The following is a 15040-nucleotide window of genomic DNA, read 5'->3' as shown; positions in this document are numbered from 1 at the left end:
ATACCATGGGACACCCCTTGCTAAAACGATAGTCGGCCTGCAATGATGGGGCGGAGAATGGATATGAAAGGGCAGCGGATAAGAGCCCGAGAGTCTACATCCATCCTTCCAGATCTGCATAAGCAATAATAGGGGCCGATTGACACATGCCCATTCCAGTTGATCTTGAGATTGGCTGGCTCAATTTTTTTCTTTTTTCTCTTCTTCTTCTTTTCTTTTTTGGGGGGGCAACAATTTTTTTCATCTCATCCAATATTCTTGTAGCTGCTGCGACAAATGGAGTTTCCTCAGGGAACAGCCCTACAGACCAACATCATTGTGGCTGGATCCCTAGGAGATGTACAAGTATGTGCAATCGTGAGAAGAGCCACCTGAGAGACCAGTAATTTCCCTTTTTCGATGACTTTTGCAGCTCTGCTGCAAGAGTTGGTCGATGGGTGCATGATGCTGCAAGGGAAGGATAACTAGCCTTGAGCCTAATGCATTGTTTTCATCTGCAAGACGAGACTCGTGACCAGCTTGCTGCAAGGCCGGCGCAGGCAACATCGCGCGCCAAATCAATCAATTTATCACTTGGTGTAACAAACACTCAAATAGACGAAAGGCACACTTGCGTAAATGCATGTTGCCTCCAACACGCATTGTGACAGATGGTTGTCTGTGGTGGTGGTGGTCGCAAGACCCTGGTCATCGAACGAATATACGAATGCCCAAGCGGTGGTACCTACAGTACACACGTTGGGGCCAAGTAACACGGAGTGAGTGGTGGTGCGTTGACCAAGCTGAATTCCCAGAACGGGCGAAGAGGCGTCTGCCAGAACATCGCTGATCATATCCTTTGCTGCGTAGCGGGTATCGATGGTTACAATTGAAGCCAAGCCGCCTCCCGAAAACCCCCGTAGCGACGACAATCGGTAGAGCAAGGCCACCGAGAGTGAGCCACGACAGCAGTCTCCTGAGGACATGAGACCTACATGAACCCACACCATTTCGTTCCCGCGAGTGCCGCCAGCGACGGCAGCTCCACGCTTTCTCATCGCGTAATGACCCTTGCCCAGGCCAGGGTTGTGGCAACACAAACACCAGCTCTTATCGGCAGATAAGGTATGATTGAAGACGATCCGACGCGGGTGATTGTCCTCGGCAAGGTCAAGACTCAAGCCTCCCCCGCATCAATCCCGCCCAAATGGATGAGGCTTCTTCGTTGAGTAAGCGATCCAACCGTGTTGCAGCGCCAGCTCACGCAGCATCCATCCTACCACGCCGGGGACCGCAAGCCGACCCTTCACCATTACTCAGCATATATTGATCGTGACTTGTAAACGCCATTGTCGGAGCGGGCATGCGATCTTGCAGCCGCGTATATGCTAGCCCGACGTTGTCGAAGGTGACTCGTGAGCCACTAGAACGATTCCTGCGCTGCTGCACATACAGATGATATGTGGTGGACAAGGAGACGCTGAGATGGGCTGCAAGTGTGTATAATCCTTCTCCCGGACAATGAGCGTGATGGTACTCCCATCCAGTTTGCCCTTTTGCCCACACAAGTGCTTGACGGGTCATTGTCCCGTATATGCACATGTGCTTGAAATGCATGGGCAATGACAAGCCTTTAGGCGGAGTTTCGGCCTTCGCTCATTGCGCCGTATGTCGCCGGGTATGGAGGCGCATGATTTAGCATTTAATAACTGAAGCCATGTTTGGTCGCATGCATGCTTGTGCATTTTGAAGGCGGGTAGGATTCAGTGTATAATGCAGGAGGTGTGTTGCAATGGCGCGGATGCTCTGCATCAGACATGGCAGGGGATGGGATTATGCCGCTAGACAATATGATGTTGCCAACGTGAGGCTGAATCCATGGATCTTTTGCCTCAGCTATTAAAAAGCCAAGCGTGTTAGGAATCAGGGCTCATAAATGGGTTCTGAGCTTCCTGATGGTGCGGTTGATGGCATCAGTTGCATTACTTGTACGATTTATCCACGTCGACTGGGGTGGTCCTTTGGGTGTCACACCCTGATGGCATGATTCGATTGGTATCTTCGGAGAAGTTCCCTTCTCTCTGTGCCCTTTTGCTCCCTTTCAACCCCTTGTCTTTCGTGTACATGTGTATAAGTGTGTGTGTGGTTTATGTTTTGAGGGGAAGACCAGTTGCACTCGCACACTATATCAGCCAAAGTCTCTCGGCTCCGGCACGGAATAAGCAGAGTGCTGAGTAAACATTTGCATTGAGCAAGCATGAGACGTTGAGATCGACTCAGCACTCTCAAAAAAAGTTGATATTTTTGTGCTGGAAGCCAACGCAGCGGACCAAGTTTTGCAGGTCAAAATTGAAGGGAGTTCCTCCCTTGCTTCTTTGGTCGCTTGGTCATGCCGACCTAACCTGAATTGAGATATATCCGATGCAGCCGAGCCAAGTCAAAGCTGAGAGTACATGATGATTTGCTGTCGTTCTCGTTGTAACCTCTTGGCGGGTTCTTTTCGAACTTAAACCGCTAGGCACTTCGTGCCAATACGATCAGCTCAACGGCCAAGACGGAAAAAGGAGGCGGCAGGAAGGGAATAAGAGGGGCCAGTAGAGAGACTCGGTAATGTCGGCCTTGTGCACAAGGGGGGAAAAGAAGAGTAACAGGAGACAATGAAGAGGAATGTGATGATGAATTTGTTTTTGGCATTAACATGCGAAGCGTGCCCATCTGCCCTGTTTGGTTGCACGCTTGGCATACCCTGATAGATACCTGGTAGGTAGAGATGCAAGTGTTGTACCTAGTAGTTAGCCATCCCTGAACTATAGTCTTTTTTTCTCTTAGGTTTGCCCACCTCGTCTATCTCTGCCGGGTGAAAGGGGGTCCTCTCTCTCTTCTCCTCTTCATTTGAAACTAATTGCTTTTGGTTGTTGCGATTAACAATATTGACAATGGCAGTGGGAAAGTCGCATTTCCCCAACTGACACTTTATATGGCCGCCAAGGTCTGACAGGCTCATCTGAACTAAAGATCACACGGCAAGCTAATAGTTTCCGGGACAAGAGGAACTTTAACTAGAGTGTTCCGTCGGGGCTTGAGATTTTTTTTTAAAAAATTTTTTTAGAAGAGGTGCTAGCAGTGTATTACTAGCGGCGGGTGAGATGGAGCGTATACCATGCCGCCGAGCATTCGATGTCGTCCAAGTTGTACCGATACGATGCAATTGTGGTGGGTGGCTCGTGAGCTCCGGACCCGGAGATGACGGTGCCAGTCACTTTACGTCACAGTTCAGGCCCAAGCACCAATCGTAGTGCCAGCGAGGGCTACTTGGCAGCCCCGAATATTTCCTCTGGGCCGTTGTCGAGGGCAGCAGTACGAGTACCCGACGAGCTCAAGTGATGCCATGAAGCAGTAATCACGGCTCGGCAGTCCAGGGTCAGGGGAAAATACATTCCCTTACAGCGGCCGAGGCGAAGAATGATTCGAGAAAAGGGCCTGGAGCACTTCTCCATCTGTTTCGGCGCGATAGTCTCCAATTCAAACAGATCCCCAGTTGGGCTAGTAAGGCTGCGCCTTGGCAGCCGATTGGGCAGATTCAGGGTTGGAGACGTCATGCTGCCTCTGGATTGCAGCATGAAACAGAACCCTAGAGCGGCAGCCCGTGGCCCAACTAGTCGGGTTGTGCCTCTTGTGTCTGTCCAGGTAGGGGCCTTGTCTCTGGAGCCGACGATATCACTGATTGGCTGCTCCGCTGGGCGGCCAGACCTGGGCATCTCAGAGGGAAAACGTGCGCTCGCCGTTCACCGCATCTGATAGGCGCTGTCTCGATGGCGAATTATGCGACTCTCGGAGCTTTGTGTCTCGTCCGACCGGGCACTCTGTCCTGTTGTGCCGCCAAGCTGGTGAGCAACTCGGACCCGATCATCAAGTGGCCTCATGACGCGATGAGCCGGTCTTTAAAAGTCGGTGAAATTAGAGGCGGTTGTCTTGCCATCAATGACTCTTATGAGGATAGCCGCCAGACCCCGCAGTTGGGCGTGCATGGGTTTCTGAGGCCTCGTCCGCCCGAAGCGCTGCGACAAATCCCACGATGCTTGCTCTGGAGGAGAGAAAGGCAGGTAGGTCATGGTCTAGGCGGCTGTTTGGCGAGAAGGGCAGGGCATGGGAAGGCACTGAGCCACTGGTTGGCAGGTACTCTGCTTGTATATGATCTGTCGACCAGAGCAGAGGTACCTTCTGGATACTTGGGCGTTTTGTGAATTAGTCGCCGCGGGGTTGCAGGGAAAGCCATCCAATGGGGAGGAGAGTTTTCTTTCTTTAACAACCAATGCAAACACAATGACCCAGTAGCAGCGCTACTGTAGGCATGGATGGCTTCCGCAAATAGAACCGTTTTCCGTCCCCCGTTGATTTTTTTTTTTTTCGGTGACTCAGTAAGCAAACCGGCCGTTGCTGATTGCGGCTGGCATGGTTAACCTCAAGCCTATCTGACGGCTCAGGTGACGCTCTTGACCGCTCAGTAGCATGGATGCAGTTCGCTAATGCCTCTGCAGGATTGCTAAGTCTGGGCAATAAATGAGCAGCATGGGCTTCACAAGGCTGCAGAGACAGGCCATGGGTGTTGTGGTGTCGAGGTGAGCTTGGGTATGGCCGCTTCTCGTTTGTTTGGAGTCGTGCGGACGGCCAGCGCAGCACAGCACGTTGTACCGGCCAGGTACCTGTCAACCTGCCAATGCAGCGTCTACGAAGATGTACATACTGCAGTACTTGCACCAGCGGGGAAGAGACCGGAGACTTACTAGCAGTGACGCCATTTTGTCTTTTGTTTCCCTTCCATGTAACGGAATAAGGCATGCGATACGAGTGCAGTACACGTACATAGTACGTACTGCACGCGCACCGCATGCGTCAAACGATATGGGAGTGGTCGTACAGGTACCCGACGGAGGGGATAAGAGAGCACCTCATAACGGGAGCTCTCCAAAGGTAGCACCCGCCTTCCTACCTTAATTTTTACCTGGCGGGCCTGGTTAACGACACCCCCAACCAGGCCGCCGGAGACTGAGCGAGAGGCTGCGGTCCTTGCTCCGTAGGGTTGGGCTCCTCTTTGCAATTTTTTTTTTTCTTCCTTGCCCTGTGGGTTGGAATTGGAAGCCAAAAAGAAAAGAATGCTCGTACGAGTACGGAGTACAGCAAAATAAGCAAACGATGATCTCATCGTTCCCGCAAGTTGGCGCCTTACCTCCCGTGCGAAGCGGCCAAGACATGTCGAAAGCGTCCTTTGGACAGGCATTGCACAGCTCATGTAGCCAAGGCTGCACCCATGATCCCATCATTGAGCATCCAATGTCAATGGATTAAGCACGCCTGTGTCAATGAATTAAGCACAGCTTCCTATTTGGCATGCCGACGCCTGTGTAACTACCCTTACACTAGCATCAAATGCCAATGCAGGTCGTACTTGCGCCTCATGCCGTCCCTTAGTCGATATGCCAACTGGAAGTATCTTGCCTCCCGCACTTGTACCAATACGATGCCACTTGGTTGCGCCCGATTCACATCTCGGCTGCATGCGTCTCCGGAAGAGAGCCTGTAGCCACTGATCCATGCCCCCAAGCCTCGTCCTTCTGCAGCCAGGTGAGGGATACATCTCAGCTGGCACTATTTCATGTATGCATCGTGAGGCCGCGTGTTCGTGGGATTCTCTCGACGCCAATTTACCCGTCAAACCGCCGACAGCCAGAGTCAGCGGCTGAGCTGCCCCGTCAGAAGGGCGTGCCGCTTGCTACTCCATATTACAGAAGATAGGCAAAGGTAAGGTGCTCAAATACGAAGCCTTGGGCGTCTGCTATTGTACTTTCGTACGTAGTACACATCCGCACAAGTTAGTACCTGCTAGCGTCGACGGGACGAGCGGGCATCTCATCTGCAGCGCGGCCTTGTGTAACGGCATGTCAGTGTCATGTCAGTGTCAGAGTCAGAGTCGCAGGTAAGGTAAAGGTAGGTCGTATTGGGTAGCCAACAAGGTGAGACAGAGGTTATCGAGCCCAAGATAATCGTCATCCACTTTGTTGAGCAGCTAACAGATTGCGACAAGGTTCGATACACGGCTCGCACTAGATGCGCAGCACTAGCCCAACGACTCCAGTACGACGTCGAGGCAAACGCATCACGCACATAATATTCGTACTTGCGGAGGACCATCTGCCAACTTGCCATCTCCGACTGGCCGAAATGCTCTGCGCTGCTGATGAGGCATCCATTCGGGGGCTAGGGCTTGGATGGCGGGGAAGCCCAGGCGGCCTTTCGGCTCATAGAGCGGTCTTGGCAGTGAAGCCTGCCCAGCATCACTTGATCAAACAGAATGGAGTAGTTCGGCCCCGTTGGTCTCTGCCATTTCCCCAAAGCAGCAGAGGGCTTCCCGTGTCGTGGTGTTTGGATTACGGTGCCTAGCCCAGCTGCTTCGTATCCGCAGCCACAGATTTGCACTACTCAAGCACCAAGGCCATAACGGTCGTAGCTGGAGCATCAGAACGAACTCATGCCCCTCTTCTCCCGCTCTAATTTTTTCTTCTTTTTTTTTTTTCTCATCTTCCCCAAAGCGGTCCTCGTGGGCTTCCTGCAGAAGGTTCCCGCAGACCAACAGCGAAAGCGCCAAGGGTTAAGCTGCTCATCTCGCCGATCTCTGCAGTCTCGTTGGCCGACTGTATCGTTTCATATTCATGGGGGGTAGGTACACAATGGCGCTTACGGAAAGACATAATGGAAGGGGAAAAGACTGTTGCGCCGTTATCATTCGCTCTGACATGCGCAACGTGATCACTGCGCAATGAGAGGGATCAGCACCTTAAAATCACAGCCGTTTGTTCCTCCACGTAGTACAAGTCCAAGCTTCGCGAAGTCGATAGAGCAAGGACTCCCGGAAATGCCCGAGGAGCCTGAGCTTGTCGTTGTGTCTTGAGCAACGGATACAGGGCCATTGATGGCGAAAGAAGAGCTCCCATGGTCTCAGTCCGCGATCCGGCGTGCAGCTTGACCGGCCCGGGGGCGTTTTGAGCCCAACACTTGGTCTTCCGGCCATCGCTGGTTGTCCTGACGTGGCAGCACGAAACAGTGATCAGCTGCGCCAACGAAAGAGCAGCACTGGGCCAATGAAGCATCACCGCGCTGAAGTTTTGCTGAAGCACAGCCGAGGATCATCATCATGAGGAACAAATTGGGGTCCGGGAGAGGTGGATGTGACGAGTAAGAGGCTCAAGAGTTGACATGTTGCACGGACGCCGTCTAATAGGGTTCAACAGACCTAGGCTAGGTACATTCGTAGTTTGAGAGGCTAGCACTACTACTACTAGGTAATATTTGGCTGACATGCTCGTACTGGACCTCACCTACACAGCGTCGAGGTGAAACGTGGATAGGCGACGGAAATATCGAGGCATTCTCACTTGATAGATAGCGCACGCAATGATACGTGTAACGGCACACTAGCAGGCTACATGAGTCGCTTGGCCGCTGGGCATCTGACGTCTGCATGTACTCACTCCAGAACTGCTGGAACAAGTGTAGTATGTGATTCGCTCGCTCAAAGCACATACATATTAGGGATCGAGCTAACAGCCGGCGATCGCCATGGAGAGCGAATGCCACAGAGAAAAAGTGCCTTTTGACAACGGGACGATGGTCAGGAGAGACGGGGATTTCTCCAATTGCCATGGATGTTGGATGCCCAACTCTGACCGAGTCTGACATATTTCCAGAGAGATTCAACAAACACATTGGCCGCCTATCGCCACCGGCATCCCGGCAGATTCTGGCTCTGCCTTGATAATGCGCTCCCTTGTTTTCTTTTTTTAACCCTTTCCTGCTGTACCGGAAATTCCAGTCGCAACAATGATTAGTAACAACGGGAATAGAGGAATAACAGCTGCGTGCCTAGAGGATGCTGCTCGCAGTGCTAGTACCAAGGCAGTAGCTTATTCGTACATAACCCCCATGCGAAAGCGCGGGGTGGATAAGAAAAGGTTGACCACACTGAGAAAATTGATCGCGAGGGCTCGACACATGGCAAGGTACCCAGAGATGGCCGGTACCTCAGGTACTTGCGGTGGTCGAGGTACCTCTGGGGGCTCGTATGGCGCCGGCGTCTACAGCCACGCCCTCCCCCCCGGCGCATCCGCGTCATAACTGGCCGTCCCTGGACATGCTCATGCCGGTCTACTACAGAGGACGCTTGGCAGAAACATAGCAGACCAGACTTGTATCTTTTCGCCTCCCCCTTGCTTTGCCGCAGCGTTAAAACGACGCCCTTGGGGAGAGCTTTTGAGCTAGATACAGCAGAGTAAGTAGGTACAAGTGGTTGTTTTTATTTTTATTTTTGCTTTTATTCTGTACGGTACATGGTACTCGTATTTTCCATTTTGCCATTTTGCCCGTCTTTCCCTCTTCCCTTTGGATTCGGGATGCTAACTCAAACAACCTCTTAGCCTCCCTGTGCAAACCTTCATACTTAGGCAGATCCATGGGTCTCTTGCATACCTGCCTAGAATTTGTATTACTCAGTAGTCCTTGAGTCTTCAGTAATTTACTATGTAGTACCTAGTCCCGCATCACTTGTGCCGAGTTTAATACTTGAATACATAGTGATGGCGGCAGATACTACTAGGTAGAAGACGGTGACGGTAGATGGCCGCTCCGAGTTGTCCATGTGCAACTAAGATAATGTAGTCACCGACAATGGTGAAAGGACGGGCTCCCACTGGCCTTCACTGGAAATTGCGTTGCATGGATCATTGCCGCCTCACTTTTACCCTCTGACGTCTTGACTTGACGTGATAGACGGACTCTGGCATCGGATTGACTGCGCCGTCTCTCTAATCCTTGTCTCTCCTGTCTCAAGCACTGATACTGGGCTGGTACAAGTCCCCCAAGGCATTGCCACTTTTCGAAAATTAAAGCTGTGCTGCTGCAAATTTCCCGACTGATGTTAGTACCTAGCCCAGCAGCAACTAGGGATGAAGGGGGGGGGAGGGGGGTGGTTGACAGAATGGAAAAGAAAAAAGAAAGAAAAAAAAAAAAAAAAAAAAAAAAAAAAGAACCTAGAAGAAGAAAAAACCTTAGCCCCCAGAAGCAATTATGCGCACTCCCCCAAAACCGCCACACCCTCCTCTCCAGCCTGGGTACCTCAGTACCCAAAGCTTTCACACACACCCCCAAACCAGTCACAGCATACCTAGTAGGTAGTAGGTTTTTTACTCAAGCCGCTTCCACCTCTTGTGCTTCAACCTCCATTCTCAACGCTTCTTCGTCTTGCGACCAGATATTGCAAGTGTTCTACTTGAGCTGTCGTCCTCGAGCCATTGTGTGCACAAAACCTTCTGCGTCACCTCTTTCCATTGGGCCATCGTTCCCCCGGACATCGCACGAAACCCTCCAAGGCGCCGTTGCCACCGAGTGTTACATCCGGTCCTCGATCTGCCTCTTTGCGGCTCCGTCACGAACAGGCTCTTTTTACATCTTGTCACTCCAGAGCTCGCTTCCTATTTAACTGGTCCTCTTCGTCGTCCTCATACTCGCTATCTACCGGCGGCTCTGCTCTGCATTACCCCAACGACCTCCTCACCAAAGATTCGAGCCAGAGTCGTCATCGAGCATCGCCCACAATTCTCGGCCTACATCCAGCAAGAATAGCCGACTCGCCCCCTCCAAGAACTGGCAGGCTGTGTCGCATCATATAGTTGCCTCGCAGCTTCGCGCGCTTTGGCCGTCCTTCGTGCAGCGTCTCCAAGACATCTGGCTTGGGGGTATATACCCTAAAGTAGCCACCTGCATACGCCTACGTTTCTGCCACCTCACCAACCTGTCGCGGCCTGGCATCGCTCGACCAGGTCTGATCATCGTGCTCAAGCCACCCTTGAACGGCCCACTGAACGGAGCATCTGCAGCAGCTGCAAACGCGGGACCTGTGTGTAGGACGCCAATTCGCCTGCCTTGGACGCCTTTGCCCTCGAGCTCTACTTGTACATTTCCCATACTCCCTCCTTCACCCCTGGACACTGCCTGGCACCAGGACCATCCGCAGCCCCTGCGGCGGATCGACTAGTTCGACACTCGCACCCCCCGCATCCCGTTCAATTCCCCAGATTTGATGCTACAATATGCATACAGCTCGAGACTTATAAGGGTCAATCCGCCTACTGAAATCTCGAGGCTTGCCTCTGCAATGAGCCTGCTATTCACTTACATGCAATTTCAGACATGACTAGCAGCAACTCAGACTCAATTCACTCTTCTACACCTCTAGCATTGGGCCCCAGCAACACCATGCCCTCACAATCCAACAACCCTCAGCGTCCAAGCCCTGGCCACGTTCAGACAAACTTCAACGCGCAACGTCACGCCATGGCTCCCCAATCCGCCATCAGCGCGTCTTCCCGGGCCTCCAATTCCCAGCATGGATCACCAATCATGTCTCCGGAACCTACCATTCTCACCTCCAACTCATCTATCCAAGCATCTCCAGAGGCTATGCGACCCCAGTATGAGGACTCAGTCCCCCCTGGGTTTCAGCTCCCTGAATCCATCATGCCCGACTCCATCTCCCGAAAAACCAGCATCAATTCTCTCGGGCAAAGCTGGACAGGAAGCCCAAACATTACCTCCGAAGCTGTCTTCAGCAGCGGTAGCCCCTATATAACTCCCACTACTACTTCGTCGACCGCGGCTCCATACATCGCAAACAATACCGCCTTCCCACCTTCAAAGAGTATAATACGACGCTTTTCCAACCGAGCATCAAGACTCTCCAACAGAAGGCGCCAATCATCGGCTGCTCCCTCTAGCCGTGAAACTAGCGTTGGTCCCTGCTTGCTGCGGATGCGCAGTGACAGCAATGCGACCGCTCCCGAATATGGTGTCGTCATCAACACCGATTCCGAGTCCGACATGGATGATGATAGAGGCTCCTTGTGGACTTATTTCGATGGCACCCGGGATTCACCGACTAACAGCACGACTTGCTCTATCAGCAGCGGCTCAAACACAATGATTGGCCCTGTCATTCCATTGCAGCTGCAACAGGGGACTTGGCTCAAAAAGATTTCCAAGAAGAACCGCTCCAAAGCCATACTCCTTGCCTATGATCAAGAGACCAATAAATTGCTGTGGGATCGCGCCCGTCCGAACAAATTTCTCCATGTCGACGAGATTAAGGAAATCCGGACTGAATCGGACATTCAGCAGTACGCCCGCGACTTTGGCATTACAGACAAGGAACGCAAGACACTGTTTTCCATTTCTTATGTCGTTCCGGACAAGTCCAAGAAAAAGTTCCTTCACCTCATCGCGGATAATGCCGATACCTACAGGATTTGGACCACATTCCTAAATGACATGCTAAAGCATCGCCAGGAAGTCATGACTTCCTTGATGACTTTCAACGAGAGGGCAATTGCCCAATACTGGCAATCGGAGATGCAAAAGCACAACTCCGAAGACCAAGAAGAGCTTGACATCAATGGTGTTAAGCGAGTGTGCCAAAACCTACACATCTACAGCTCTCAGGCTACCGTCCAGTCCAACTTCCGGCTCGCTGATACCCGGCGGAATGAGAAGCTCAACTTCTCCGAGTTTCTCGAGTTTGTTCGTCTCATGAGGCAAAGACAGGATGTTCACCGACTCATGCAGAGCATAGCAGCAAAGCCCGAAGATGGACTCACTTTTATCGAGTTCCTCGACTTTATTGAGCACGTCCAAAAGGAGGACGTCAAAAATCGGACCTACTGGGAGAGGATCTTTAACAAATACGTCCGCAAGCATAGAAACGATGATGCGGGTGCCGAGGTCAAAACCGAAGATCTCACCTTCATGTCGGAGACGGCATTTATGGGTTTCTTGAGCTCTCGGCAAAATCTACCCACTGTCGATGAGCAGCAGGAGTTCACGCTTGATCGACCCTTGAACGAGTACTTCGTCTCCAGCTCACACAATACTTACCTCCTAGGACGACAAGTTGCGGGCCAGTCCAGCATCGAAGGATACATTTCTGCTCTTGTCAGAGGTTGCCGCTGCGTCGAAGTCGACTGCTGGGATGGCGGCGATGGCCAGCCCTTGGTGGTCCATGGTCGCACGCTTACTAGCTCCATTAGTTTCAAGGAGGTCATGACCACCATCAAGAAGTATGCTTTTGTCAAGTCCAAGTTTCCACTTTGGATTTCTCTAGAGGTCCACTGCAACGCTGAACAGCAAAGCATCATGGCCGAGATCATCAAGGATACTTTCAAAAAGCAACTTGTTACAGAGCCACTGGATCCAGACTCGTCCCAGCTGCCTTCCCCTTCGGAGCTTATGGAACGCGTTCTTATCAAGGTCAAGCAGCCACGGATGGTCAAGGAGGAACCCACAGGTGGCGATATCCTGAGTACCAGGAAGCGCGGAAGCAGCCTCAGTGCGGCATTCGGAAGACCAGCTAATCCCGATGCCACCGCCATTTCCACGTCTCAATCGCTTCCTCAGAGCCCTCTGCTAACCCCTAGCAATTCTACGCGCAAGCTTGTCAAAAGCCGGGTTGGACTCATCACTGAGGGCGAGGTGCAAGAGCCCCAGGCAAACAACAACAGTGACTCAGACACCGGAAGCGATCTTGGCTCAACCAAGGGATCTAACAACATTGTCCCAGAGCTGGGCAAGTTGGGAGTGTACTGCGCAGGCCTCAAATTCTCGGGCTTCGAAGCCCCGGCAGCTAAGAAGTTCAACCATATCTTCTCCTTCATGGAATCCAGCTTTGCCAAGCATTCTCAATCCAAAACTGAGAAGTCGCAGCTGAACCTTCACAACATGCGCTACCTTATGCGTGTTTACCCAGATGGCACACGACTGAATTCGAGCAATTTCGACCCGCTTTCGTACTGGCGCCGCGGCGTTCAGATGGCGGCTTTGAACTGGCAAACCTTTGATATGGGCATGCAAGTCAACCGGGCCATGTTTGAGGGTGGCACAGATTCGTCTGGATACGTCCTCAAGCCCCAAGAGCTTCGCGGCATCCAGGTTCTTCCGTACAACGAGGCTACCAACGAAGCTCTTGCCCAGGGCAAGAAGTTGCGGTCTATTGTGTCATTTAACATTGACGTTATCTCTGCCCAACAGCTGATGCGGCCTGCCAATCTGGCTGCAAACAAGTCGATGGACTTTTACGTTGACGTTGACGTGTTTCACGCAAACGACAAGCGCAACAAGAAAGACAAGGACTTTGAGCTGAGCCATGAGCCTGATTCACCTCTACTACGCCATACCGAAGTAATTCGTGAGAATGGCTTCAACCCAATGTTCAGCAACGGCCAGTTCCGCTTCAAGGTTACCACCAAACACCCAGAGCTGATCTTTGTTCGTTGGTCTGTCAGGCTGTCTAGTGACGGCGAAAACTATAGCAACAGCACCAAGGAGAAGCCCGCAATGGCTAGCTACACTGCCAAGCTTACCAATCTGAAGCAGGGATACCGCACACTGCCCCTTCTGAATCACGCTGGGGAGCAATATCTCTTCTCCAGCCTCTTTTGCAAAATTGGCATTGATGCTATTGAAAAGAAATTCATCGATGTCCCCTCTGCCGCTCCAGAAGGAGGCAACATGTTCAAGGGCTTCCCCGGCAAGGTATTTGGACGAAACAGCAACTCCAGCCCTCGGAGCACCATTGAGAAAAGCAGCACAGAGAAGCGCAGCTTTGAGAGCAACTGAGTTAGCTCCACCAAGTTCGCCGACACGAAACGGCATATGCGATAGCCGTTGACGACAACAAGCTACTTTATTTGGGGCGCCTCTCAAGGGCGTGCTACAAAAAAAATATCCCCGCTCCTATCTGTCCCCTGCACAAAATTCGACGCTCGCCTTTGTGCTGGCGCACTTGCATGCTGAGATTTCTGGGACACGATTCTTCCTCTTCTTCTCATCAGGCCAGGGCTGGCCCTACCCGGCTGATGCTTGTTTTATGATTTGTTACGTTAAACAGCGGCATCTTTGAACGACTTAGCTTTTATGCAAGGCACTGCGCCCCCTTGTCTTTTACTATTTTTATTATTTTGGTTTTCCCTTTTTTCATGTTCAGTATGGCGCACGGAACCAAAAGCGAAACCAAATACCCGCCCACTCTCGACGTGTGGGAAACGAGTACAACATGTATTTCACTTTGCGTCACATTTTCGCCCCCTTTCTCTTTTTCAATTTTCTTGGTTTTTATGATGGGATGCAGGGACTACAGTGTCCAAGGGAATGCATATACCACACTGTTATCTGGTATTTACAAGCAAAGCATTGCATAAGGAAAGGACACATATGAAAGGCATAACATAGACGGGATGGGCAAAGGAAATCACACTGGCTTTGTTTTCTTTTTCTCAATTTTTTTTTTTTTCTCTTTCATTTTTATGCGTTTTGCGATAAATTATGTATTGGCACTCTGTACTTTTTTTTCTCTCTCCTTTTCCTTCTCCCTTAAACCTGTATTTCTCTTTTATTTCTTTTTTTTATTTCCCTTTTTTTCTCATGTCTCCAAATAAGATGAGAGTCACATTACTACTGGTCAGGAGAGAACCAATTGGGCTTGTACAAACAAATGATACATGTGGAGAGAGCGTCAGGGATTAGGTGTGAAAATGGATCTGTTCATCAACGATGATGCATACTGTCTTGTGTTTTGCTTTTTAGCGTCGGCGTTGCGAAATCTGTTGTTTTTTTCTTGGCACATCGGAAAGGTCGGTCTGATGATGCATGGGCAAAGGGGGGGAGAGCACAAGACGGACAGGGGGGTAGTTGGGCAAGAGAGGATGATTATGAGGGCATTTCATGACTGTTTGCTTGGCGGCATATTGAGCTTGTGAATTTGGAACGGGAGCAGCAGCACGTGCGTAGTTGCTGCAATTGCATGAAACGGCGGATCAAGGCGCATTTTCTGAGATGAATACGAATAGCATATGATGTATAGGAAATAGTGGACCTGATTCATATCGCAGACTTGTGTTGTCGATGCTTGTGCGTGTACAGTGACACTATTTTGCTTCCTTTTTTACGAGGATGACATTTATGCGGA

At 51.2% G+C, this 15040-nt stretch overlaps 2 protein-coding genes across 2 annotated transcripts; one reads left to right on the top strand and one right to left on the bottom strand.

The window, feature by feature from the left end:
* Positions 1 to 569: 569 nt before the first annotated feature.
* TRIVIDRAFT_218149 (uncharacterized protein) lies at positions 570 to 1037 on the bottom strand (the record flags this gene model as incomplete). The annotated part of the gene is made up of 1 exon (XM_014104721.1): positions 570 to 1037. One exon carries the CDS (start codon positions 1035 to 1037, stop codon positions 570 to 572), a length of 468 nt encoding a protein of 155 aa, XP_013960196.1.
* Positions 1038 to 10284: 9247 nt separating this feature from the next.
* Positions 10285 to 13692, top strand: TRIVIDRAFT_35404 (putative phospholipase C; the record flags this gene model as incomplete). The annotated part of the gene is made up of 2 exons (XM_014104720.1): positions 10285 to 10629; positions 10726 to 13692. The coding sequence occupies 2 exons, from the start codon at positions 10285 to 10287 to the stop codon at positions 13690 to 13692; spliced, it is 3312 nt and encodes a 1103-aa protein (XP_013960195.1).
* Positions 13693 to 15040: the final 1348 nt, after the last annotated feature.

The sequence above is a fragment of the Trichoderma virens genome (assembly GCF_000170995.1).
Source record: "Trichoderma virens Gv29-8 chromosome Unknown TRIVIscaffold_2, whole genome shotgun sequence".
In the NCBI taxonomy this organism is placed as follows: Eukaryota; Fungi; Ascomycota; class Sordariomycetes; order Hypocreales; family Hypocreaceae; genus Trichoderma; species Trichoderma virens.
Note: the sequence above shows the minus strand (reverse complement) of the source record. Positions and strands in the feature narration are given on the sequence as shown.